The 24,462-nt window shown below is 40.4% G+C and overlaps 1 protein-coding gene across 2 annotated transcripts in view; it reads left to right on the top strand.

Annotated features, from left to right (window-relative positions):
* The window catches only part of CDH13 (cadherin 13), a 160,158-nt gene that overhangs the window by 122,862 nt on the left and 12,834 nt on the right, over positions 1-24,462 (top strand). For both annotated transcript variants that reach the window (XM_053448414.1, XM_053448413.1), the window contains exons 8-11: positions 10,829-10,969; positions 16,776-16,958; positions 17,335-17,588; positions 24,306-24,448. In XM_053448414.1, coding sequence (XP_053304389.1) covers positions 10,829-10,969; positions 16,776-16,958; positions 17,335-17,588; positions 24,306-24,448 — 721 coding nt within the window. The remainder of the gene's footprint in view (positions 1-10,828; positions 10,970-16,775; positions 16,959-17,334; positions 17,589-24,305; positions 24,449-24,462) is intronic.

Consider the following 24,462-nt stretch of genomic DNA (forward strand, 5'->3'; position numbering starts at 1 on the left):
AATCATCAGATCTTCTCTGAGGTCCAAGAGTAAAGGCAGTTTCTTGACCCTCCGATCAATGGGTTCTAGGGTCATCTTGAATCGTTTCTTTTCTCTGCAAGTCTAAGGAAAAGGCTCTTATTCAGCGCACACCTCAACCTATCCTGCTTTCTTATAACCACTTAGACACCTCATCCAATTTTATCTCAGATTCCATGAAGGGGCAACTACTTCTTCAATAAAGCGCTTCACGATCCAGCCTTTGGAGCTTCAAAACACTAAATGTTTATAGTAGAAAAAAGAGAAGATCTCACAGAAATTTCTCTAGAAAATGATGTAATAAATGACAAAATCGGAGAAGCTGCTTTGAACCATGTGGTCCTACCAAGTAGAACTAACCAGCATTTTCTGGATTTGCGTGGCAGTTGTGGTATTCCATTGTGTTACATTCAGTTGAATTATCACTTTGGAGAAGGTTTTGTGGGTGAATCCACCTGAAAAATACATGTGAAATGCTGCTGACGTTATATTTCTGAGAGATACCAGACAGAGGTCACCTTGAGCACAAGTTGTAGATCACTCAATAGGACAGATAGTATGCCCTCTGTGCAATCCATCTGCAGACGCAAAAGACATGGGGCGATAAATTGGATTTATGTATTTTTGCAGAATAATACAAAAATAAGACATTAATGCACAAAAAGTATTTTTTTATGGCAATCCCTCTAAGACACCTGGCTGCGCATCACACGCAGTGTTCTCTATGACATATAGACCAGACGTATGACCAATTCATGCAGAATTATTTTGTAATGTAAACAGCAGAAAAGCCACATAGAAAGATTGTTTCTTATTAGGCATTCAGTGTGTTTTGTTGAAAGGATCGCAGCCTTATTCCTCATTTGTGTCCCATGAGATGACCCGTAAAACACTTGCCGCTGGTTATAAATATCTGTATGCAGCACAGCTGTTCTCTGCACAATATGAAAGATCCTCTTTTATGAGCGTTCGGCGCTGGGATTTTAACCACAGTAAATTTTGGTCTAAACTGGCACATCAAAACAAGTAAAATCTTTGTATGGTCTTTTCACATTCACTCTGTAGTTGTGTCAATCCTCCAGTCTTGGGCCGCTCTGGAGACATGACATCCAAGGGTTCTAATCCAATTTAAAGACAGTTGTTTAACAAGCAAATCGTGGAAGCTGCATTGCATATTAAGAAACAAGTCCCTACAGCAATGCTTGTCAAAGGCAATCTAACCAAAAAAAAATAGGGAAAAAAGGAGAGACTGTCGCAGTCGGGTTAGAGTATGAGTTGGAATTAGACTACAAATGAGAGAAATTTAAGAAGTGATCATGAGTCAGAATGCGTCTTGTCTTAGAGATCATCTACTGAAACCGACACGGTTCTATTTTTGTAGTCAAAGTGCACCTTGTCAACTAGTTCTTGTCCATTAGGCACATCATCAATCCCGTGTTGATTATCTGCTTTTATCACAAACAGACATGTTTGTTTGTGACACGCGTTCGCTCTGTGCTTGTGGATCGCGGCTGGAAATGTCTCTTCCGGATGGTTCTGAAAAAGAACTTCCATGAGGTTCAGTCTCCCAGATAGCATGCAGGGATATAATCCATCGAGTCCCGGTGTGCTGTAACTAGGCAAAGTAGCCAACAACGTGGTTTGATGTCATTTTTTTTTTATTATAAAGAACATGTATGGTCTGAATTATAACAGTGGTCTTACCACTATAGTACTTAATGGAATGTCACCATCCAACTGGTGATAAGACCACCTTTAGAACATTGCATTGGATTTTAACATCAGAATGGCTGTTTATGGGGTATTCCCCCAGTTTCCAGTAACTGGTAGATACTTTGTATCAAGAGAAGTTCTCCTGCGTTGATTGGCCTGCAAGCAGCTGTGGAGGGGAATCAGTGGCGTTTCTGTCCTTATTCAGATATATTTACCAACCAAGAGCTGATCATCGTCTGTGAGCTTGGTGTTCTTGCCCCACACTATACATTGGGGATTAGGGACAGTTACGCGTTACATCCACACGTGTTACAATTCCTTTATCTGTTTGAAGCGGTCTTTCTTCTGAATGATTGCTTTTTCTGTAAAATGTTCAAAGGTTTATGCTCTTGTAGGCACTTTTCCCAGGCTGCTGTAATGCAGAATCTTGTTCAGCATATTTATAAGGTTTTCCCCAACATGTATAGATTTATCTGGCAATGAAATTATATAAGTATCAGTTGCAGTTTAGTGCATTGTGCCATTGCTATGAGAAATGGAGAATTTCATTAAGGATTCTTGTGTTTGTTTTCCTGTAAGGGCTTATGTACTGATGATAAATAATTGTACCGCTTAGATGGAAGAGACTATAGAGAGGTGAATATAATCTCAATGGAACTATATGAGGGGGTGTCTTATTAATCAGCTTTAATACGGAAGAAAACCCTTATAAAACTTGGCCATTCTGGTGTCTGCGGTTCCTAAGTCATCATGTCATTTCCCAAAAGAAAAGAGTTAAACTTTTTTGTCCTGTTGATCTTGAGCCTCAACAAAATAGCCCACATTCTGCCACCAGAATGGTGTGTATGTGATAAAGCCCCAAAGAGTTGTTCTTGGGTTATTAACGAGTCAGTAAACAGATGTATTCACCGTGTGTTAAACACATTATATTTTCACTTCCACCGACTAAAGCGGATTCAGACAACATCTGATCCAGAGCAGCGTTTCCCAATTACTTGTCTGCAATGTCTCGTTGATAGGAGACAGGAGCATCCCAGTGGATGAAAACAGAGGGAAAACACAGACACAGCAATGGCTTCCGCTTATAAATATCATGGCCAGTAAGTCCACAGCAGGGTAATAAAAGGCTCCTGTGGGTGGCTGTGTAATTTAAGGCCGCGTAGCCTCAGACATGCTCTTCATTTCATTACCTTGGCTTTCCAAATAAAGTCTGTTCGCATTTATCTTGGAGATATGATGTTGCTGGAGGACGCCAGCCTTTCAGCCTTTTTACAGGCTCCTCTATTCTTGGGATTGTGTGTGAGATCATCAGAATTCTATTACTAAAGAGGACTTTTTTGAGATTTGACTTCTGCTCTGATATAACAGGCCTCAGAGATGCTTATTTACCTCTTCTTTTCTATAGGCACTCTGTTTGCACCTTTAGCACAATATATGTTTTATTATTATTTTATAAATTATTATTTGTTTATTAACTTGATATTCTTTCACTTAATCTAACCTGAAGAAATGTAATAAATATATATTGGGGTATGTTTCTGTTTTTAAACAGTATGCTACATATTATGTCATAATTTATATTATAAGAACAGCTACAGTGTAACCATTGCCTCTAAATGAATCCAATGTTAGTTAAAACATAAACCTCAGCCTTATACGTGTGTAGAAACTGTAATAATTCAGTATTAAAGCCTCCGTTGGTTTAGTCGCTAGCACAGCACAGGCAGGTATTCCTGTAATTCATGGCCTCATTTAGCAGGGTTATTTTAATTACAGGTATTTCACTGTAAATTACCTCTAACCAGTTGCCCCTATTGTTTGTTCTACATAGTAGGATTACTAGGAAAGGTGTGGGAGTTTAGCTGTTGACTAATACAAAGTAGTGAAGGTTCCCTTGTATTGTGAATTGCATATAAAAGGTGTGAAGTGGGTCCTTTAGGGACCATTCCAAGAGTGCAATGAAATATTTAGGCATTATAGCACAGATTATAATATAAAAAATATAACGTAAATAAAAACTTGGCATCATATTCCATGGGGTATCTTAGCTGTGAGTCAGTCCTTAGCAGTATTGATCAGTGTACATATATACAATGTGCATATATATATATATATATATATATATATATATATATATATATACATACATACAGTGTATATATATGTGTGTGTGTATATATATATTTATATATATATATATATATATAATGACATCCATAGGAAGTTACTTAAGTTAGCATAAGTGTGCTACAGTCATTACAGTGCAATGTATTCCTTTCATCCATGATAGTGAACTTTTTTTGGATGTTAATAGCCGGGATAATAAATCACATGATAGTTTTGCGGCTTACTGTATCTGGGTTGCTGCACACAAATTACTCAGCATCTACTAATATTCCATCACGATATTATAGGCTTTGACTCTTTTTAGTCAAATATTCTATATGATTGAGAGTTTGGAAGAAATACAATGAATTGTGAAGCGTACTTTGCACTCGAAAGAGAAAAAAGTGTAGCTGTTGGAAATGAGCTAATTGTTACAGCAGCGCCTTGTCTAAAACAAGCTGGCAACAAAAGAGAACAGATTTCAGATTTTCATTCAGGTAATGCCAGTTTTCTTATTTTCCAATGTAAATGAAACCAGGCGAAATAGCCTGCAGCAGCGTTTAATTTGCTGGAATACTCTATTATTGCTCAAGTGCATTTTAGTGCATGCAAATTGGAGCAGGTATTCTTTAGTTATCGGAGTTCTTCTGTCTCCTCGAACTCCTCCCACAGCTGCCCCTACGTAAGCAGGAAGCATACAGGGGAATGCTTCTTGCACACGCTCAGTAGAGATCCCGTTCTAGTCAAAGGTAGCTGAGATGCTTTAAACATTACTGGGGGTGACAGCAGCCAACTATATGTTCTCTATCTTGCTAGCACGGATGTGATTGGCTGCTTCTTCAGGCACCTCAGTAGGAGCTGTATTGAGCATGTGCACAAAGTGTACATATGAATGCTTCTGGGTTCAGTAGAGGCAGCCAGGGGCGGAGCTAAAGTCTCATTTTCTATTTCCAGTACCTAATGCCTGCTTCAAACGACTCTACCATATATTAAAAATTAAACTACTATTTTAGGGACTACACTATTCTTTTAAAATATAAGTGGTTGATATGTGGACATAATGGTAAATTTTCTCTAGCGAGTAGGTATCTGTAATAAATATGCTGTATTAATGAATAGCCCTCGGAATTAATAACATTGAGAACGTTGTAACAGGTTTCAGTAGTGTGACGGCTTTCATTCTGAGGGCCCTCTAATGATTTGTTACCATGGCACTTGGATCTAACTTTGGGTTAGACTGAGCTAATCAGCCAGAACCCTGCAAACACTTCACACGGGTCTCTTAGAAATAACGCAATGGATGGAAAAATAATAACTAGAAGCATTATTTCTTTGTGAGTGGAGACCTGGCCGTTCCTTATCTGCCCCTTGTTTAGTGGAGGGACACTGATAACCTTAAGAAATCTAGTGAGGATTCTGGTTTATGAGAAGCCTGTGACGTGCTGCTGTGTCCTTTCCACAAATTGGATTTCCAGATCTACACGTGTTCCGCTGCTTGGTTTCCTTGGTGTGACTGGCATAGTAAGTGTAAGCTAAATTACACATGGCTTTGTCAGCCTCTCTATTGAAGGAGGGGGGTAGAGTTCTACCATTTTTCTCTTTGGATAATAAGACCACAATAGACTCCCATTTTGCTTGATTAATGTTGATCTTGTATAATTACAGGATTCTGTGTTGTCCTAAGATATTAACACTGCACAATCATAGTGTCCTCCAACTACTTCTGCCTTAGCTGTCACACTGACAGAGTAACAATATCTGTGCTGATTGCTCTTGTCTTTTTTCCCTATGATAACTGCGTGGCTGAGTATCTTTATCCACAATTCCCGATGGCCTCTGCGGCATGTGGACTGCATGCAACACAAACAAGGATTTATTCACCAAGCAGTTAGTTGTAGTAGGATGAGTTCCATCTCTCTCTGCACGAGAAAAGCATTACCCAGGGCCAACCTGACTCTTTGTACTGGATAAACTCTCCAGACTTGGAGTCTGTGTGTAGAGAGCTTTACCGTTCCAACTTACTGATAACTCATCATTTAGCGAATAAACGCCTGTCAGAGACAAAAGCCACAAACGTGTTACAGACAGAGAAGGGACAGTGGAAGCAGAAAGGTAAACAGGTGGAGGTGGGAGTGTAACCGTGTAACACATAGGTAGGGTCTGTAGCTCTTTGAGATGATCAGTTGTGAAAATAGCCAGTTGCATGAGTTGCTCGACCCATCGCGGTGATTGATGTCTGAATGAAGATGGGTGAGTGAAAATGAAATTAGAATGAATTATATCTAGATACATATTACACACTTGTGTTATCTCTCGGCTTTGTATTATCTTCTGGCAGATGCTAAGATATAATCTTATGAAAGAGGAGACTGTTAATTGAAGTTCTTTTTACCTGATTTCCTATAATTTAGAATTTCCTTAATTTGTATTCATGAATTATATGGCAGCAACAAAGCTTCAGTTTTCAGATTTTTTTTTATTTTCTGCCTGTCCAGGGGTAAAGCCAATATCATTTACCGATTCATTTCATACACAACGGGATGTCTTGCTTCAAAAGCTACCTGGAGTTATCTCTGGAGAGATGAACCTCACACACAATAATCCATATAAAGGGTAGAAAGAGAAGCTTTTAATGTGGATAACATTTCCCATTTAATGATTTTTAGAGCCAGAATATAATCAGTAAGAGGCCAGTAAAATTGCCCGTTAGATACTGATGATCTGATATGTAATCCAAGTGTGGCAACAACACTTGAAAACCAGAGTAGTCACCAAATGGACTCCTATAGAATGCTTAGAGAACTGTGATAGATTCTTTCTGCTTTTTCTGTGTTCCAACACCTTGCAGCCAATGTGTGGAAAAAGTGTGGAAAGAATCCCAGCTCTCCCATCTGTGCACACATGTACTGTACACAGATCCACGACCAAGCTAAATGTAGGAGTTCTTTATAGTCAGTATAGCAAACGCGAGTTAGTGGTGGATGAATCTTTTGTCATGTTTTTTACGAAAATCGGCGTTTTGTCATCCATGTGAGCCAATCAGTGAAGCCCATGTCTATTATTTAACAATTCTTGCAAGGTGGCAGAGGTCCTACCTCTGAAGCATAAACATCTAACTCTTACATAGACAATGATATCCAACCCATACTCCAGTTTATCTATGGTCCATGTTACACGTGTGTATTCCAGTCGCTATCTCACTACCCATCCATTGTAAAAGCTTGGAGATGTGAACTTGGCCCGAGCGGTTGTGATGAAACAAGTGTATCCTTCAGAGAGGTAACGCCACAAGTGCCTTGTCGGGTTATCTCGAAGCCTTTCATACAAGCTGTGTGCCCGTTAGTTTGCATGCGGCTGCCCAAATACACTGAAGGATTTCAGTATTGTTACTGCTTCCTTTTTGGTCTTTGAGACACGTTATTCTATTGTCCAGCGAGGGGTAGACTGCAGTATATTGCTCTAGTTATAATGCCGAGATGACTTCATTCAGTTGGGTTCACGCAGATGTCCTGATTATCGCAGCTTAGCCAGCATGATAACTTTTGAATAGTAAACTTTGTAGATTTCTCCTGTATTTGAATTTAATAATGCCAAATTATATTATCTTAATATTAGCCTTACAGAATTATTCACCATGGTGCGCTGCACATAATAGGATCTTAAGAAGCAAAGCTGAACTTAAATTGAGTTAAAGTGAACTCTAATTAAAAGTGACGGGGAAAAGATATAACATTGGATTCAGCGCGCGAGAGAGAAACACATGAAAACGCGGTTTATTGGGAATATTAAAAATATGCATGCTGTTACAACTTAATTAGACAGGGCAACAATCACGCGGCTCTAGAACACCACAGTGAAAATGTTAAGTTTACTTTTTTATTTGAATTAATGAAATATTTACTGTTTAAAACATTTAGTTGGTAAATGTGATGTTTGTTGTAATGCAGATCTTTACATTAAAGTCAAGTTTCCGTGTATCTAGATTTAGATTTGAACTGACCTGTTGTTGTTCCATTTTGTGCATGTTAAAAATAATTAGACTAATCGTGTGTCAGACGTCGCAGCTATAACAAAGTAATCAGCGGGCCTCCGGCTGTGCCTGCTTGGGTTACTAAAAAGTGAGCTCAAATGTAGAATTAACAAAGTACTAGCTCAGCGATACAGGTTATCACATTCTAATGGCCTTCACTCTCCGGGTGGTACACTACGTTTCTACACTAGTTCAGTCAAGTACAGCTCCACAAAGACAACACAAACCATGTTTGTCCCAGGAGGAGCCAACATATCAATGCAGTGATGGTAATGATGAATACAGCTATTAATTTGGGACGGGGATGCAGGGTTATCAATATAAGTTAGGCAGGCTTAACCAAGCTTTGATTAGAATTTTGGCAGCATTCCCAGAAAATGTGGTTAAGGTTTTGCTGCAGGACTCACATACTGACCCCCCTCCTTCCCTCCCCTTACTTCCTTCTCCCACCCCTCCTGTTAGCATGGTCTCTGCTTCTGCAAAGAGAGAGATCAGAGGAGACCAGAAAATGGCTGGAGAAGGTATATGAGCAGGTCGGGGCAGATGCAAGGCAGGGGTGGGGTAGAGTGCACAGGGCACAGAGAGGATTGAGGGACAGAGAGAGAGAGGGGGGCATTTTCTTGGGCTCTGTTTAGAGTGTTTGGTAGACCAAATGTGATCATTTAACGCACTTCTATTGTAAAGGTCTACATAGAGAGTAATCATTCATTTTTTTTTATCATGTAAGGTTCTGCGGGCGACCTCTTTGTTTACAGAACCTGTAAAATAATCATCAGAAGAATCCTTTTGTTCAGTCAATTATGGCAACTACAGTGTGTATGTAAAACAACATTAGCCGGTAAATTGGCATGCAGACCGTCATCTGGAAAACTATCGTACTATAAAGAAAGTGCTAATCCATTTAGAGCAAAGCGGGCACGGTGGCGATATTCTGCAGAAATTTCTTCTTCAACAAAACAAGCGCGCGTACTCTGCAGGCAAATCCATTTCCCGCTGTGAAACAGGACTCGTGTATCTTCAGTGTTTCTATAGTCATTTGAAAACTAATGTCTTGGAATAGCTGAGATTGCAGATTTCTTCATGGTTACCGAGCATGAACTGCTTCCATATAACATTTTTCTGTTTTAAATTATACCTGTTCTCAGATACTTTTAACTGCATTCTGCTTTTTTATTAGCTGATGAGAGAATGCGCGCTTCCAGCCTTTAACACTCACACATTCTCTGTGTACATCAGTTTGCCACAATAATTACAACACTTCTGCCACCGCCTGTATATCTACAGATTCATTTCTAAAACCACAAGGACGCCTTTATCTGCAGAAACCATTCATTTTTGGTATTTCTCACGTGTGTTCTAGACACGTCACCTTGAACGTTATGGCTTGTGCTTCTGACACGATCGTGGCCTTGGAAAGATTGGCTAATGCATGGAGCAAAAGAGTCATATTGTTATGGAGTGACAAACATATCAGTAACATTCTTATGTTCGTTATGTTCTATTTCCTTTTGCTATAATCTAATTATCATTGTCTAGCGGACACCTCGGTGCACTCTGTGTGCGGATTCAGATATACGGCAGACTTCTCTCTGCCTGCTTAATGTACAGTGCTCTTCTATAGGTGTCTTAGCAGCATGACTAAGCGGGTTAAAAAACAACTTAACAAACGCACAGGTTCACGTACATCCTACCATAAAGCGGTAAAGAGATCATTATGGTTAATACTTTTCATTCCTTTGTGGGATTCACAATAATATTCTTATTATATGATGTATACACAGCTGCTTGTATTTAACCTCAGAGTAAAGATTCACAGTGAGACGGCTGTCTCTGGTATAGTACAGACTGATGCTCACCGTGTAGCCGCAGCATGCGTACCTGTGTTGGTGCCAGATATGGGGTGTGGAGTGATGATAACACTGACATGCTTGCCTAAAACCACAAATAATGGGCCAGTTACCCCTCTGAATTACCCTCTGCATGTGAATATTACTGACCTTACTAACACCCAACTGATCTGTAAGAGAATCAGCGCAATAAAATCCCATGTTTGCCAGAACCACAAAGCAAAGAGCATGAAATAAGCTATAAAAAGCAGCAATGGTTTAACCCCACAAATGGCGGCAGTATTTGCGAGTATACTTGCTGAATAAATCATGGTTAGTCCAGGAGACTTTACTTTTGTTTTGAAAATTACAAACAGTAAATCTAATTCCAAAGCGACACGGGTAATTTCCTGAAATAATGCTACATGAGCTGCGAATACAAGTGTTTGAGAAGGTGAGAGAATGAGGAGCGTGGTAACACTGAGCTATCGGCAGATTGCGGGAAAGGCACTGTACAATTTATTTAATGGAAGCATATCCAGCGATCTACTCATAAAAGTTTAATGCAGACAGAGAGACTGCCAGACCCTCACGCCCACGGTATTCACGAGGTCAGCTTGGTACAAAATCTGCAGTTTCACGACGCCTGCTTTTTTCTTAAACCATTCTAAGGACAGTAATTTAGATTCTGTGTGATATTTTGTCTGGGAAAGAATAACTAAAGAAAGGCATGTTGCATACATTCCTATTAGTGTTGTTAATAACTGGTAATTTGGGGTAAGACTCGCCCCCTCCCTGGTAAATGCTATGTATTAATATGTTTCATGAAAATGTCTTTAGGTGGATAATATTCCTTAATGGTTTATACCGTGTTATACAGCTCTGCAGTCTCTACAATCGCTGAAATCACTTTGTAACCATGGATCTGCTTATTGCCCCAACCAACCAGACAATGTATCACCAAGGAAGAAGCATAAACCGATCATTGGTGCACCCCAACCAGGAGGCACTGTGCAGAGCTGCTATACTCACTCCCTTATCCCTTGCTGTTATGCTGCCTCGTAATTCCAGCCACAGTCAATTAGTAATTTGCCTGAAATAGATGAAGCTAACACATGTTCTTCTTCCCTTTCAGACTCTACCAGCTGCTCAGTATGAACTGACCATTGAAGCCAAAGACATGGCAGGCTCTGATGTGGGGCTGCCCGGTACTGCCACCGCCACCATCGTCATCGATGACAAAAATGATCACCCACCCGAGTTTACCAGAAAAGAGGTGAGTGCTTTGATTTAATGTATCACATAGTATGAAGCCTTTCAGTGGCACAAGGACAAAGTATCACCCCCTTTTGGACAAAAGCAGAACTAGTTTACACTGATCAAGATTGTTGTTGAGTTACTTTCTTCTTGGGGTCATTGAGATTGACCTACCAGCCACGCCAGAGATGAATGTAAAGCGAACAAGCATATTGCGTCTTTCCATCTCTGTGTCAGGAATGAAGGTGCTTACAGGGTTATAGGTTTACGTTATGTTGGGAGTCGATGGGTTTAAGGAATATTATCATTTGCCTTCATCCACTACAGCCCATAAATCACTCTCATAGAGATGATGCACAGTACTCTAGACACCTTGAACCTGCCCAGGGATCAGGTACACATACTTGGTGAACAAGCCTCTAATTGTGCTCGCAGCACCCTGTATCCAGTCATTACATGTTCCATTGGGCTTCTCAGCAGGGACACACGCTATACAATCACATGTATGTTAATAGATGCCTGCAGGTTATTTATGTTGTTTCCCAGACTTCCAAATGTTGTTTTCATTGAGGAATTGCTGCTTTTTTGATTCACGGTTGTTGCCGCTATGGGAGATGTAAACAAATGCAAGCAAACTGATCGTTGGGAGCCACTGAGACTTTTTCATGTGAGAATTATTGTATAGGATGACACAGGCAAGAAGGGGCTGCTCAGCATATAGAGGTAATAAGAACATCCCTTAGCTTAAAGTGGTCCATGAGGGCCGCCGATATACCAGGATCTCTGTATAATATGTATTCTTACATTCTATGGCTACTTAACCATTTGAAATGTAAGAGGTGAATAAAGCAAAGTGCTCCTCTCTGGCATTCAGAGGGTTAAATGCAGTCATATGATGTTCCTATCTGGTTGGTGTTAAGTAACTATCCAGCCCACAGTAATAAACAGCAAATGATAGTGCCGTAACAGTTTCCGATAGATGCATGTAATTCTCACGGACAGGGCCTGACACGAGCCACACAGATCCGTAAAATGACAAATAAAAACACACACAGCTTTAAACTCGCCGCTGTCTGATCTCTCCTCCTGTGAGGAACACTCAAAGGATTTATTTCCTTCTGCGAGGTTATGAACTTCATACAGCGATATTGCCACAAAGGCAACTGCTTCTCACCGGCCTGGGCTCTAAATATAGAATGGGTGCCTTTGTGCAGTGAGGTTATTAATCACTCCTGCAGCCGCTCGCATGGCTCCCCAGCATTAATCCAAATAATCTGATCTGTGTAATCAGCCTGCAGGACACCATGTTAAATCTGTCTGTATAGGCAATATCAATACGACCAATACTCCTGGTGGTCAAAGATCAATCACCTTTAGTGTACAGGTGAGTTTTCTCACTCTCTGCGGTTAAGTACTGTCCCCAATGCAATTCTTGCATCGAGTACATATCGTTTGCTGTAGCAACAAGTAGCAAAGTCAGACAGCTGCTTGGTTTGTTTCCATGCAGTTTAGGGTGTGAAGCTCATCTTGTATACATCAGCGCGTCCCAACTCCTATATAATCATTTCTTTGGTCCCAAACATGGAAAACAATCAGCGGTACTCTGCAAAGCTAATTCCATACATGTGATTACAATCAAATACAATTGAGAATAAATGATTCCTAAAAAACTGCACAACATGTATATTTTAACTCTTCATGAATAATGCAGTAATATTAACTCTTTATCACCTCCACTGAAGCTGGTCTTGCTTAAGTCCATGAAAACGTTATTTGTCATGCAGTAAACAGGTGCAGTCGCATGGGGAAAGCTAAACATACATGTGTTCTGTCAGCACAAGCACATACGCTTTGTATATTTTTTGTTACTTTAATGTTGTTTTACAAACTTATGAATAGTAATATTTGAGGGGCCAGATTTCTTGCTTTTCCAGCTTTTCGAAGCCTTCTGTTATTATTTTGTTACATTGTTAGAATGCGGTGTGTATTATTTTCGGCACACAAATTCATTTGCTGTCAGTGGGAATCTGTTGCATTTGGCTAGTAAGGAAACCGTACCATACATGTATACATATACATATACATATACATATACAGACCCATGCAGTCTCCCATTCTTTTCTTTAAACCCATATGGTCCCCATCCCTTTAAATTTAACCTATACAATCTCCCATCCCATTCATTTAACCCATAAATCTCTCATCCCATTCATTAAACACATGGCCAGACTAGGAATTAAAACCAGTTCTGGAGATAATTGTGCCATTTTTAGGCACACTGCACGTGGCAGGTTCTGGCCACAGTTCAGGATGGGGGCAAATCATATTATATTTGAAAAACACATTAGTCATGAACAAGATACATAATAAATCACATAGTTCCTATTATCACTGTGGCCCCTGGCATCATGTAATGGTTTGGGACCCTCTGATAACTGCGCTACCTACCATTTGCGAGAGCGCTGGTTTAAACTTGCATGACTCCTGTATGTAAGTTTTAGATTGTGTGCATGTATGTTTAAGTGTTTGGTGTTCTAGGGGTTATGTGTGATGATATGGTGTATATGCATATATATATGCCAGTATATGGGCAATATAGTGTGCATACATGACTCATGGTAGTTTGAGCCAGCAACCCTGCTTAGGTTCACCTTTACACCACCAGGTACTTGGACTCTCTGCCTCCTTATGGACACATGATGACTGCCTGCTCCTGACTCACATGCACACACTCTAACACCTTACAAGGACACACATACATGCCCACAGTGGCATAAATATTAGGTGTACTACCTACCATGTGCAGTAAGGTTGGTCCAAACCTCTGTGATTCCTGTATGTAAGTGTACAGCGTGGCAGTGTGTGTGAGTATATAGTTTACTATACACATTACATGGCCATGCCATACATACATCACTCTACATAAACAAACATGCACACAAACTAAAACATACATACAGTCATTAAGGTTTGAACCAGCAACCCATCATATGGTAGGTAGTGCACGTAACCATTACATGACCACAGATATATAGGTGTGTGAGGAACAGGCTTAAGGTGTACTGACTACCATATGCATGGTCGATTTTTCAAACTCCCATGATTCGTGTATGAAAGTTTTAGATTGTGTACATGCATGTTTACGTGCATAAAGCTGGGGGACTATGTGTGAAGTGGTGTATGTATATGCAAAGTGTAATATAACCGTGTGATGTAAGTAAGAATATTCTTGTTAAACATTTTTAACTAGAATGTTAGCTCTATCTTTCATTTTAATTCATATCACTATAGGCAGATTAATGGATGCAGAGATAAGAATAGGCTTTTCATTGAAGCAACAGGTGGTCTTCATATTGACACAGAATAAAGTTATTCACCTCCTTATCTGGCCCTTTCTCCCTGCGCTGCGCATTGCCTTCATTATGCCAGATATGAAAGCAGAATTCTACCATATATTTTCACTGAATTGATATGCAAATTGGTAGAAGGTAAATCACAAACGCTGCTCTTGACTGGAAATCACATCCCACGGTATTCTAACGAGTCAAAGCCAATCATAATAATTCTTGAAAATGTTTCTCTTCTGCTATTACATATTCCGGCAAAACCCTACTTAGCGAGGTGCGTTTAGTATCACTGCACTTCCTTATGTAATATCTCCTCTGGTAATAGAATTTACTATTTAATAGTAGGCTTGGTTTGCCTAAAGAAAGAGTCGAGTACTTACTGGGAATGTGGCTTCAAAGTAGCGTTGGATTTATAGGATATAGAGAAGCAAATTGAAAAGATAGGCTGGAATATAATTATGTCAGCGAGGTGGCCTGGGCTTTGTTTGTAGATTTAGGAAACTAAAAAGTTACTAATGACATCACATATGTAACTTTGGAAGTGTCTGCTAGCTTTGTACATAAGGTTTGGTGACCCCTGAGACAGAACATATTTGTAGAAGTGGATATACAAATGGCAGACAGAAGGCCACTTGTTCCACGTCCCCATTAACTAGTTAATATTATAGATTTCTTAGCAGTGCCAGCACGTGCCGGGAATTACTGCCACGACTTACTTGATGAGAATGTTTGATTGACCAAATCAAACTGGATGATAGGATGCTCGGTGCTGTCATATCCTTCCGACATTGTTTAACATTATACCAGCATGAAGTCTAAGCCTCCACGTTTCACGTTTTCCCCATTAAGCCAGTAAACACAAGGGGTTTGTGGCTGCATAAAATGAATAAAATCAATTAAGTTCAAGACTTATATAATTAGTCATTTTAAACCCTAATGGCAGCTCCGTTTATTGTGTCGTCTGTGAGTAAAATACAAATTATTCTGTTTCTGAATCAACCTCCATCTTTGCTATTGATTAAAGGGATCAGTCATCAATGTTTAATGGCTTTTGTATCCAGGTTAGGGACATGACAAATACATGTCTGCAAGTGGAATCCCTGCCCGCTGCATCCTGCATACATTTACACCATGCAAGCACCATGTATGATATACATAGATATGTATGATAATCAGCCCCAGGGAGAGGCAGTTACTCATACTGTTTAAGTAGGTTAATGTGATGAGCTCACTTTTTATATTTATTTTGTTCGCCGCTGGCTCTCCAGGTAACGCTAAAGCAATTATATTACATAACATTTATTTATGTGATGTCACAATCAGTGGGATGGCAATAGCATTCAGTGCTTTATTACACTGAACAGAACCAGTGATACAAATAGCCTTCCCAAACACGAACCATGCATGACATCACACATGCCCCGTGACACAGACAAATGGCTTAATATGTTTTGGAGTTTCTTTCCAAAGCTTTCCCGCGTTGTGGATGTTATACTCTCCCGTCACCGTCACGGTCCCGGCTAACGACATACCGGTGAAACATCACTGGAAACACAAATTGAACTGTCTGTTTCATATTCATTTCACTGTTGGAAGCTTCTGTAAATTATAAGTACACCAGGTCCTCATGCACATAATTATATTCAGCAGAGAATGGAGTAGAAATTAAATGCGCTCCCATGAATTTGGGAGATCTTTTTAACCACATATTATTGTTATTTAGAAATGATGTATTTTCCGGTTAATAGTGGACCTTGGAACAATAGATCTCATGTATTAATGCATGATTGCCCGCGATTCAGACTGTGATAATGAGTTATATTTGCGTTATCAAGGCTTATATCTAATAACTGACTCATTATAATTAATATATTTAAATAAATCACAGGGGCAGAATCTTCCATACCCTGTTCCTTTAAATAACTTTAAAAGTTCCTTCCACCAAGATCAATTCCCCGTCTTACTTTGGGCTGCATGATTTTATGCGTGTTACGTGTAGACGATTTTTCTTCTCACTTGAGAGATTTACAGCCTTTGAATACTATTTTCCGCCATAGTCTTGCCCGCAATCTATCAAAAGTAGGTGGTTTAAAAGAACACTATATCCTTGATTATTTTCTCTAAACAAATGCATTGTTATAGGTGCAGGGCATGAACTCTCTTTTGAGGCATAAATCACTTTCACGGTGAATCCGCCGGGATCCCTACCTGTCTTTCAGGTCTTCATAAACATTTTTAATTGTTTTATTCTCTATTTTACTGGGGTCCTGTTGTTTTTCTGCTGGCTGCACTATTGGAACGAGGTGTCAGTGAACAAAATAATTAGTGTTTTAGGAGTGAAACCAGAACAGAACGGTTCTGTGTTTGAATCAATTTTGCTATGTGAGGGGGAGAGGAGAAGCAATAACGGGTTGTCTGGCTATGTGGAAGCAAGACATATTGAATTTATATTCCTATTTTTTCTCCATTTGTTTTTAGTTTCAAGCCACAGTAAAAGAAGGGGTGGCTGGTGTGATGATAAACTTGACGGTCGAGGACCAAGATGATCCAAGCACCGGAGCCTGGCGGGCAGTTTACACCATCATTAATGGCAACCCCGGCCAGAGCTTTGAAATCCATACCAACACAAAAACAAACGAAGGGATGCTCTCTGTAGTCAAGGTAAGAGGCTGCCATGGACTTTTTGCTTTAACTATAGTAAAAAGTACTTACTAACAACACATCCTGGATGTCACAGACGGGGCCAGTTAAGATATTTAGGAGCCATGAAGTGAAATTGCTTCACTCACAGGTAGGTAAGGCACTGCCTCATGTCAACAATAATATGGCACGTTATGGCACTTGTTTTTTTAATCCTATCCATAAGTAAATAATTACAGGTCTCCCGTTTGATCTTATTGCCAGTTTACGCTATATATATATTTGCACAGATTAAAAATACCTCTGCTTGTGAACCTCACATGTTATCGTTGCCGTGGGTAGAGACAGATGAGAGAAGCTGGTTGATGTTAATTATTTACAATGACTTTGTTTTTAGCCCTTGGACTACGAGATTTCTGCATTCCACACTCTGCTCATCAAAGTTGAGAACGAAGACCCTTTGATCCCAGATGTAGCGTATGGGCCGAGCTCCACTGCTACTGTCCAGGTCAATGTATTAGATGTGAACGAAGGGCCTGTTTTCCACCCCGACCCAATGAGTGTGACAAAGGTCGAGAATATTACGGTTGGCTCCGTGCTTTTCACAGTAAATGCTACAGATCCAGACAAGCTGCAGCATCAGTCTATAAGGTGAGATAATACATTAACGTATAACACTCATTGTGCTGCTATCCATGAGGTTCTCTCCTATTCCAGAAACCATTTCCTTATGAACCACAAATGTCACGTTTATACCCGAAGCCTAAACGCCAAGTCAAATTAACAAAAGTAAAGATCTGCACTTTGCAGCTGTTCATTTTCAGACATCTTGAAACCTTCAGCTATGCATGGACTTACATCAGAGAATAAACTCAAAAAACACAAGAAAATAATGCAGATTCCCGCGGCAGGTAGTGACTAACAGCAGCATCAAGGTTTATCCATCAAGGGTTCTCTAAGTACCATTTTAGACAAAAAGCCGCATCTTCTGCTTAATGTCAGTGATCCTGAGGACGCATTCGGAAGTTGGTGTTTGTAAATGACTGGTATAATTCATACTTCATAAGCAGATGACATCTAAAACCTTTTCATGCTCTATAGACAGATGAGACGGAGACAGATGAGAATTTTATTCTGTTACATCTTTAGGGATGAGTGCTAGTTATTAAGGGCTGCTATATACATATATTTAAGAATGAAAAAAATCTATTAAAAAGCTAATTTACAGACACATGATTACTATTCCCTGCTCTGAAACTCTTGGGAAGTATTATAACACTCGTTATAATAATTTACTAAATCCCTGTACTTTCCAACCAGCAGTCATACAGCAAAGGGCATCAAATGCTTTGAATGTACTGGCACTAAAAGTGTTAAATCTTAATGAAACCACACAGTGCTGGGATACACAGCTTGCTTCTCTTCAACAAAACAACCAAAGGCCAAATAATAATTAGTTTTCATTAGGAATCTAAACAATGGTGCGCTTACAATTACACAGAAATACATATGTATAGCAATTCATTATATAGCTGGTATGCATTGCAAATTAAGATTTTCTTTTCCTCGAAGACCCCTGTGGGATTATGTATGTTGTATTCCTAGTCTGAAACTGTTCAAAATCGCTTCTTTGATCTGATGTTGTGCCAAAGTGCTATATGGCGGAAATAACATTGTTGCTAGCGTGTATGGATACTTACACCCAGTAAAGACTACACCGCCACGATGGCGCATAGTGATCAATATTAAGTAGCGCTACAGACCTGCAGGACTTGCATATTACTGATTATTAGTGCTGCATAGAATATAACGCAAACGTTTCCTAACACATACTGCAATATTCCCGGTCTATGAGCTACAGAGACCTGCCCTGCCGCTCTGTGCTGCGCAGAGTCTGCCGCTGTCCGTGGTGCTGAACGCCATAAGACTCGTTAAAGCACAGAGCGGCAGAGGCATATGCTGGAAGCTCTACACCTCACGCCATACAGTAAAAGGATTACATTTCCCACAGGCTTTGGGAGAAAGTCTCTCACGTCAGGCTTTTGTAGCAGGGAAGTTATATACTTCATGTGCCTGTGGTAGATACACATATCTGTGCTCAATAAAACACTGGGGGCCCCACATTAGAAACATAAACTCACAAAGCCCACCGATTAACCCAGTCCCGCAGGATAGTGTACATCCAACGTGTGCGGGAATACAGGGACCTCCCCTACTCCCATCAGTCACAGCAAGTAGCCGGTAACATATAAGCTGCTTTCTAAAGTACATATGGAGTCTGTATGCAGAGACTAGCATTTGGCGGCCCTTCACATGCTTCCAGACGCCCTGTTTCTACGCAGGACTGATTCCTAATTGGACACTTAGCTTGAATAGAATAAGAAGGGGGATTGGTCGGGCTTCTCGTTTTCATTACCCTATATTAATCCAATGCAATTAATTCCCTCATCAGCTTGAAATAGCCACTATTTATTAATAGACCTATAATAAAGTTTCTAAAATTTGATTTCTTAATTAGATGTGCTCGTGTATATTCTGCGGCAGATTAAAGTGTTTAATTTTGGGTGCCTTCCTACCACCTCCGAAATTTTAATCAGAACTTGTAGTCTGATTGTCGGTGAGAAGTGAAAGGCCATGTTTAATAAAATCCGCTATCCTGGGAAATTAAAAGACCAACTATGGCAAACTCCACGTATAAGCGTAGATCTTAATTAACTGTAAGGATAATTATTGAGGCTAAAACTAGCTGTTTTTAGATCCGGCAGTAAATTACACAGCCCCTAACTTTCAACCATGTTTACAGACAGCAGCGCGCTAACACATTTAGCTCTTTGTTTTCAGGCGGGCCACAGTAATGGGGCTTTAATGTATTCCAGCTTAATTGCCTTTTGCAAATGTTATGGTAACGGGTACGCCGGCGAGCCGTGTGACACGGAGAGGGAGGAATTGTATTAATAGTATTTGTTGGCTTGCTGTGTTTAACCTGCGCTGCAGCACATTGCGTGGCCACACACTGCCACGCGTTCTGGGAACTGCTCCAGGCTAAGCCATAAGCGGCAGGCACAGCGCCAAACGTTACATGGCATGAGCCGTCCTTTCTCCTTTCCCCGCTACGCGTAGGTGTTATATATAAGGTTAATATTCTGTACAATAAGGGTTTCAGGTGGCTCCGTAGGACACTGTATTGAGGTGCGCATGTAGGCATCTAGTCAGACCATCAGCATCTCTGTACCCTTTACGTGCTGATGGTGGGCGAGTAGTGATTGTAAAGGATATCTGGTGTGGGTGGTTTGATGACACTGAGCCCTTTGGGTTTTAGACGCCATTCTGTTATTAGCAGCTGTATGGAGTTAATCCGCACAGATACTCGTCAGGCTTTAGCGCTCGTCCTCATTCGCCGATTTCACCGGGATAACATTTTTCTGATGGACACTGACGGCATGTCATTTCTCAGAGATAGAGCGCCTGGCGTTTTATCAGCACAGATAATTCATGAATACTAATGACACATAAGTACCACTTATTTTGATAAGGAAACGGGAAACTTTACGTTTCTTCCATATCTCACTTATTTATTCTGGTAGAAAAAGCTGAAAGAGAGCGAATTATTCAAGCAATCATCTCCGAAAGCTAATACATCTTTATCTGCTGAGATGGAAGCGATCATCCCCTTTTAGTTGTGTAAGATGGATTTTTTTATATTCAAATAAAATATTAACCCCTGTGCTGCCTAACATGATTTTATCAAAATCCAAAGGATAAAGTGCCCCAGTAGTGTGTGTGTGTGTGTGATTGAGATTTATTTGCCCTCACTGCTTCAGTTGCATGTGTTTACAGACAGCCCTTTGGTCTCTGTGACGTTAAATGGATTAACTCCCATAGACTAAGCCACCGGTTTGCAGGTAAAGGTGTGAAGAGTATCCACCTGCAACAGTCCGCATGTCTGGCCATCATAGAACCCAGCAGGCTGGTGGAATCAGCAGGGACATGGCACTAATAATCCAGACAGCCTAAAACACAAGGGGTTACTAAAACACAGTAGTGACAGCATTTTTACTGTTAATGGGCAGGTGTGTGTAAAGGCAGTCTATGTGTATATGTGTGTGTATGGGCAGGTGTGTGTATGGGCAGTCGTGTGTAAGGGCAGTGTATGCGTATATGTGTGTTTATGGGCAGTTGTGTGTAAATGCAGTATGTTGGCAGTTGTGTGTAAGAGCAGTGTAAATAAAATAGCCTCTGTAAAAATAGCTGGGGTGGCACAATTTTCCATTCTTGCCTCGGCCGCAAAAGAAGCTAGCTACAGCAATGTTGAGGACAAAAGTCCTCAACATTAACTAAAAAAAAACAAAAACATTGCAGATTTCTGTTTGATTATGTTACACACTTTGGGAAGCTGCAGAATTCAAACATAAACAAAGTGTAAGACAATGGTAAGAGTTGGAGTTATTACTCCTCACCATTAAGTTGCTCTGTGGTAGAAGCCGTTCAAAGTGTTAATACATGGATTGTAGCAGGCATGAAATATTAAAGATTCAGAGAAAAGGAGAGAAAGCTGTGTGCATATATTTATGTGCATAGGGGGTTTGTAGGTGATATATGGGGTTACTGTGGGTGTGTGTGGTTACAGGATTCAAAGTTTCACTGAAACAAAAATGTACAGCATTAAAAGTTTACTCAAATAGTGGCTCTAAATGAAGGGCTTTGCTGCTTAGGAACACTCGATCAGTGGAGGGGGGTTTGAGCTGCACTGATGGGGTCCCTTGGATGCCAATTTAACTCCGATAGAATGTTAGAAATCAATGGAACTTCCTGCAGGAGTAAAGTTAGAAACAACCAAAACATGATCACGGTTGTGGAATAGTAGAGATTTTAGTTAATAATTATTTTAGAATGTAGTTTTTTAGCAGTCTACCTACCAAGTGCCCCTCAGCGTGCCAGTTAGCCCTCGGCTGTAAAGAAGATGGCTATAGCAAACTCTGGGCTCGTTGAGACCGCGGGTTCTTTCTCTTATAAAGTACACTACGGCCTGATTTACTTAGATGCTGCTATGTCGGTAAGTGGATCCCCCATGGCATGGTTACTGTTACACTCCTGGGGTATTATTATCCACCAAGCTTGGCATTTATTTTAGAAATGTTATTAAGTGTTTTGATATGGGGCTGTACAAATAGTTTGTATAACTGAGCTGCGTGATGTTTGTATGGATACCGGTGCAGATAAATTGATTACTGGTTGTTATAACACGTGCTCAACGAGTTTACCCCATCCTTGCGATGCAGGAACAGACTGGAGCTTCTCCATCACCGTCCCCAAGAAGCAGACAAAGGTTGGATTAGTTTGCACTGAGCATGCATGTAACGAGGCTGTCTGTTTATACACGGTTTGCTGATAAAGATAACTGTAATAATGGTTTATTTAAACATTATTACATTGTGTCACGTTTGAACACGCAGCTTACGCCTCTCGTTTGGTAAGGTGTATACGCAGCAGCATACCGCAGGTAGCGGAGTCTGCGCTGATTACTCCCCGCGCCGGGAACCATAAATTCCTAAACAATAAGGTCTGACTTTTCACAATGGAAAATGATTTCCAATCTCCTGTTTCCATTTCAGCTGAGCAGCAAATAATAGGTGCTATCAGCAGCGATCGGTCTTTGGTCTTGGCTGATAAGGATAACCGGCTGCCGTGCATTGTCTCTGTACCGTAACGGTGCGCCACGACCACGTTTTGCAGCAACGCGCTCAATCTTTTTGGCTGGATTAAGAATATAGTTTTTTTCTCTCAACAGTTTTGTTCTTAAATGATGTTCTAAATATTACCCTGTGCCTAAATATATCCTTGTGTTATCTGTAAGCGTCACGCCAGCAGAAAAAGCCGTGCTAATGTTATCTGCTGAAACAAAAGCAAAGCATGTTCGGGTTCTCTATCACTGCTAGCGGGTTTAGGGCTTACGGGCTCATAAATAAAAAGTGACAGTTCTCTGTTTAAAAAATATGTCACATTACACTGTAGCGGGAAAGTATCCCAATGATGCATAATATGGGAGCCCCGGTGTCCGTGTTGTGATAATAATCAGACATAACGTTGTTGGGCCCTCCGTGTTCCACGCTTGCAATCCTTGCTTATGGCTTTATTTACGTGGAAGCAGCAAATGTCCTCATCCTGCCAGCACTGACAGTACAAGCCGGGCCGGTGAAATGCTGTTTTAGGGTTAAAAATAAGAATCTATTGCATGTTTCTTTAGTGACAAAACATGACCCAGGAGACGTTGAGCTTCGTTCCCACTGCAGTCTATCTCTGTTTCGGAAGATGAGGTTTGAATAAACAATAGTTAATTGTTTTAGGGTCCTTTGGAAACGTGACGACTCTGCCAGTGAGTAACATCCAGAATCCCCAAACCAAGCGCAAGATATCAGCGCGGACTCGATATACACTGCCTACCTGCAATATTTTATTTCCGTTCCTGCCCCAAACATATTAGAATACGGGTGGAATATTTCCTGTCGCCCTCACAATATTATATTATATACAGATTACAGATGAATTGAGCCCCCTTTTTATTCCCTGTCCCTGGACGGCCTCTTCCATGTTGTCTAGAAAGTTAGTTACAGACAGGCTGCTTGATATGCGCTGATTTCCCACACAATGTAAAAAATGACAAATGAAATTGGCCATTGCTTGTTATTTCTGTAATAATTTGGCGCCGGTTCCCGCTGTTGCTGGAGCACACAATATGTTCAGTACGCTTCATTGTGCTGCCTTCTCCTTTGAATTAAAAGCCCGAAGCCGAGCCGAAGTCTCTAAATCTGACATGCTTGGCCGTGGAGTGCAATGCTGGGTCTGTGTCTGGACTAAAGGATGCCGCGCACAGCAGTAGCCCAGTATGCCGGCTCACAAATCAGATGATTCTCTGTCTAGCACGGCATATTGTTAATTCATAGTCTGAGATACATTATAATGAAGCCAAAACGTGCCAGGCAAGTCAGTGACAGAATGTTGGGTTTTGGTATATTTACTATCTGCAAACACCTCTAATTTACGGTTTGATTAAGTGAATTTTAAGACTGCCTCAACTACAAGAAAACAATTAATTTTTGCAGTTTTGCCAGAGAAAAATGTAAATGATCTTTAAAAAAACAGTTTACTTCTGCTAAAACAGGGAGCAACAACTGTAAGATACCTGGCTTTATATACATACAGGATAGATAGATAGATAGATAGATAGATAGATAGATAGATAGATAGATAGATAGATATTAGGACACAGTGACGTTACATGTAATTAGAATCTCCAGGCAATAATGCACGACTGGCAAAGTGTTTATTGTGATGCACGCCTTATGTCTGAATGTGTGTTGTGTTACACAGGTACTCCATATTAAAGGATGAAGCAGGCTGGCTGTACATAAATCCACTTAATGGTACAATCAACACCACGGCCCCTCTGGATCGTGAATCCATATTCGTCCACAACAACACATACACTGCACTGATCCAGGCGATAGATGATGGTGAGTATGACTTG

Source organism: Spea bombifrons, chromosome 10 (assembly GCF_027358695.1).
Source record: "Spea bombifrons isolate aSpeBom1 chromosome 10, aSpeBom1.2.pri, whole genome shotgun sequence".
NCBI lineage: Eukaryota > Metazoa > Chordata > Amphibia > Anura > Pelobatidae > Spea > Spea bombifrons.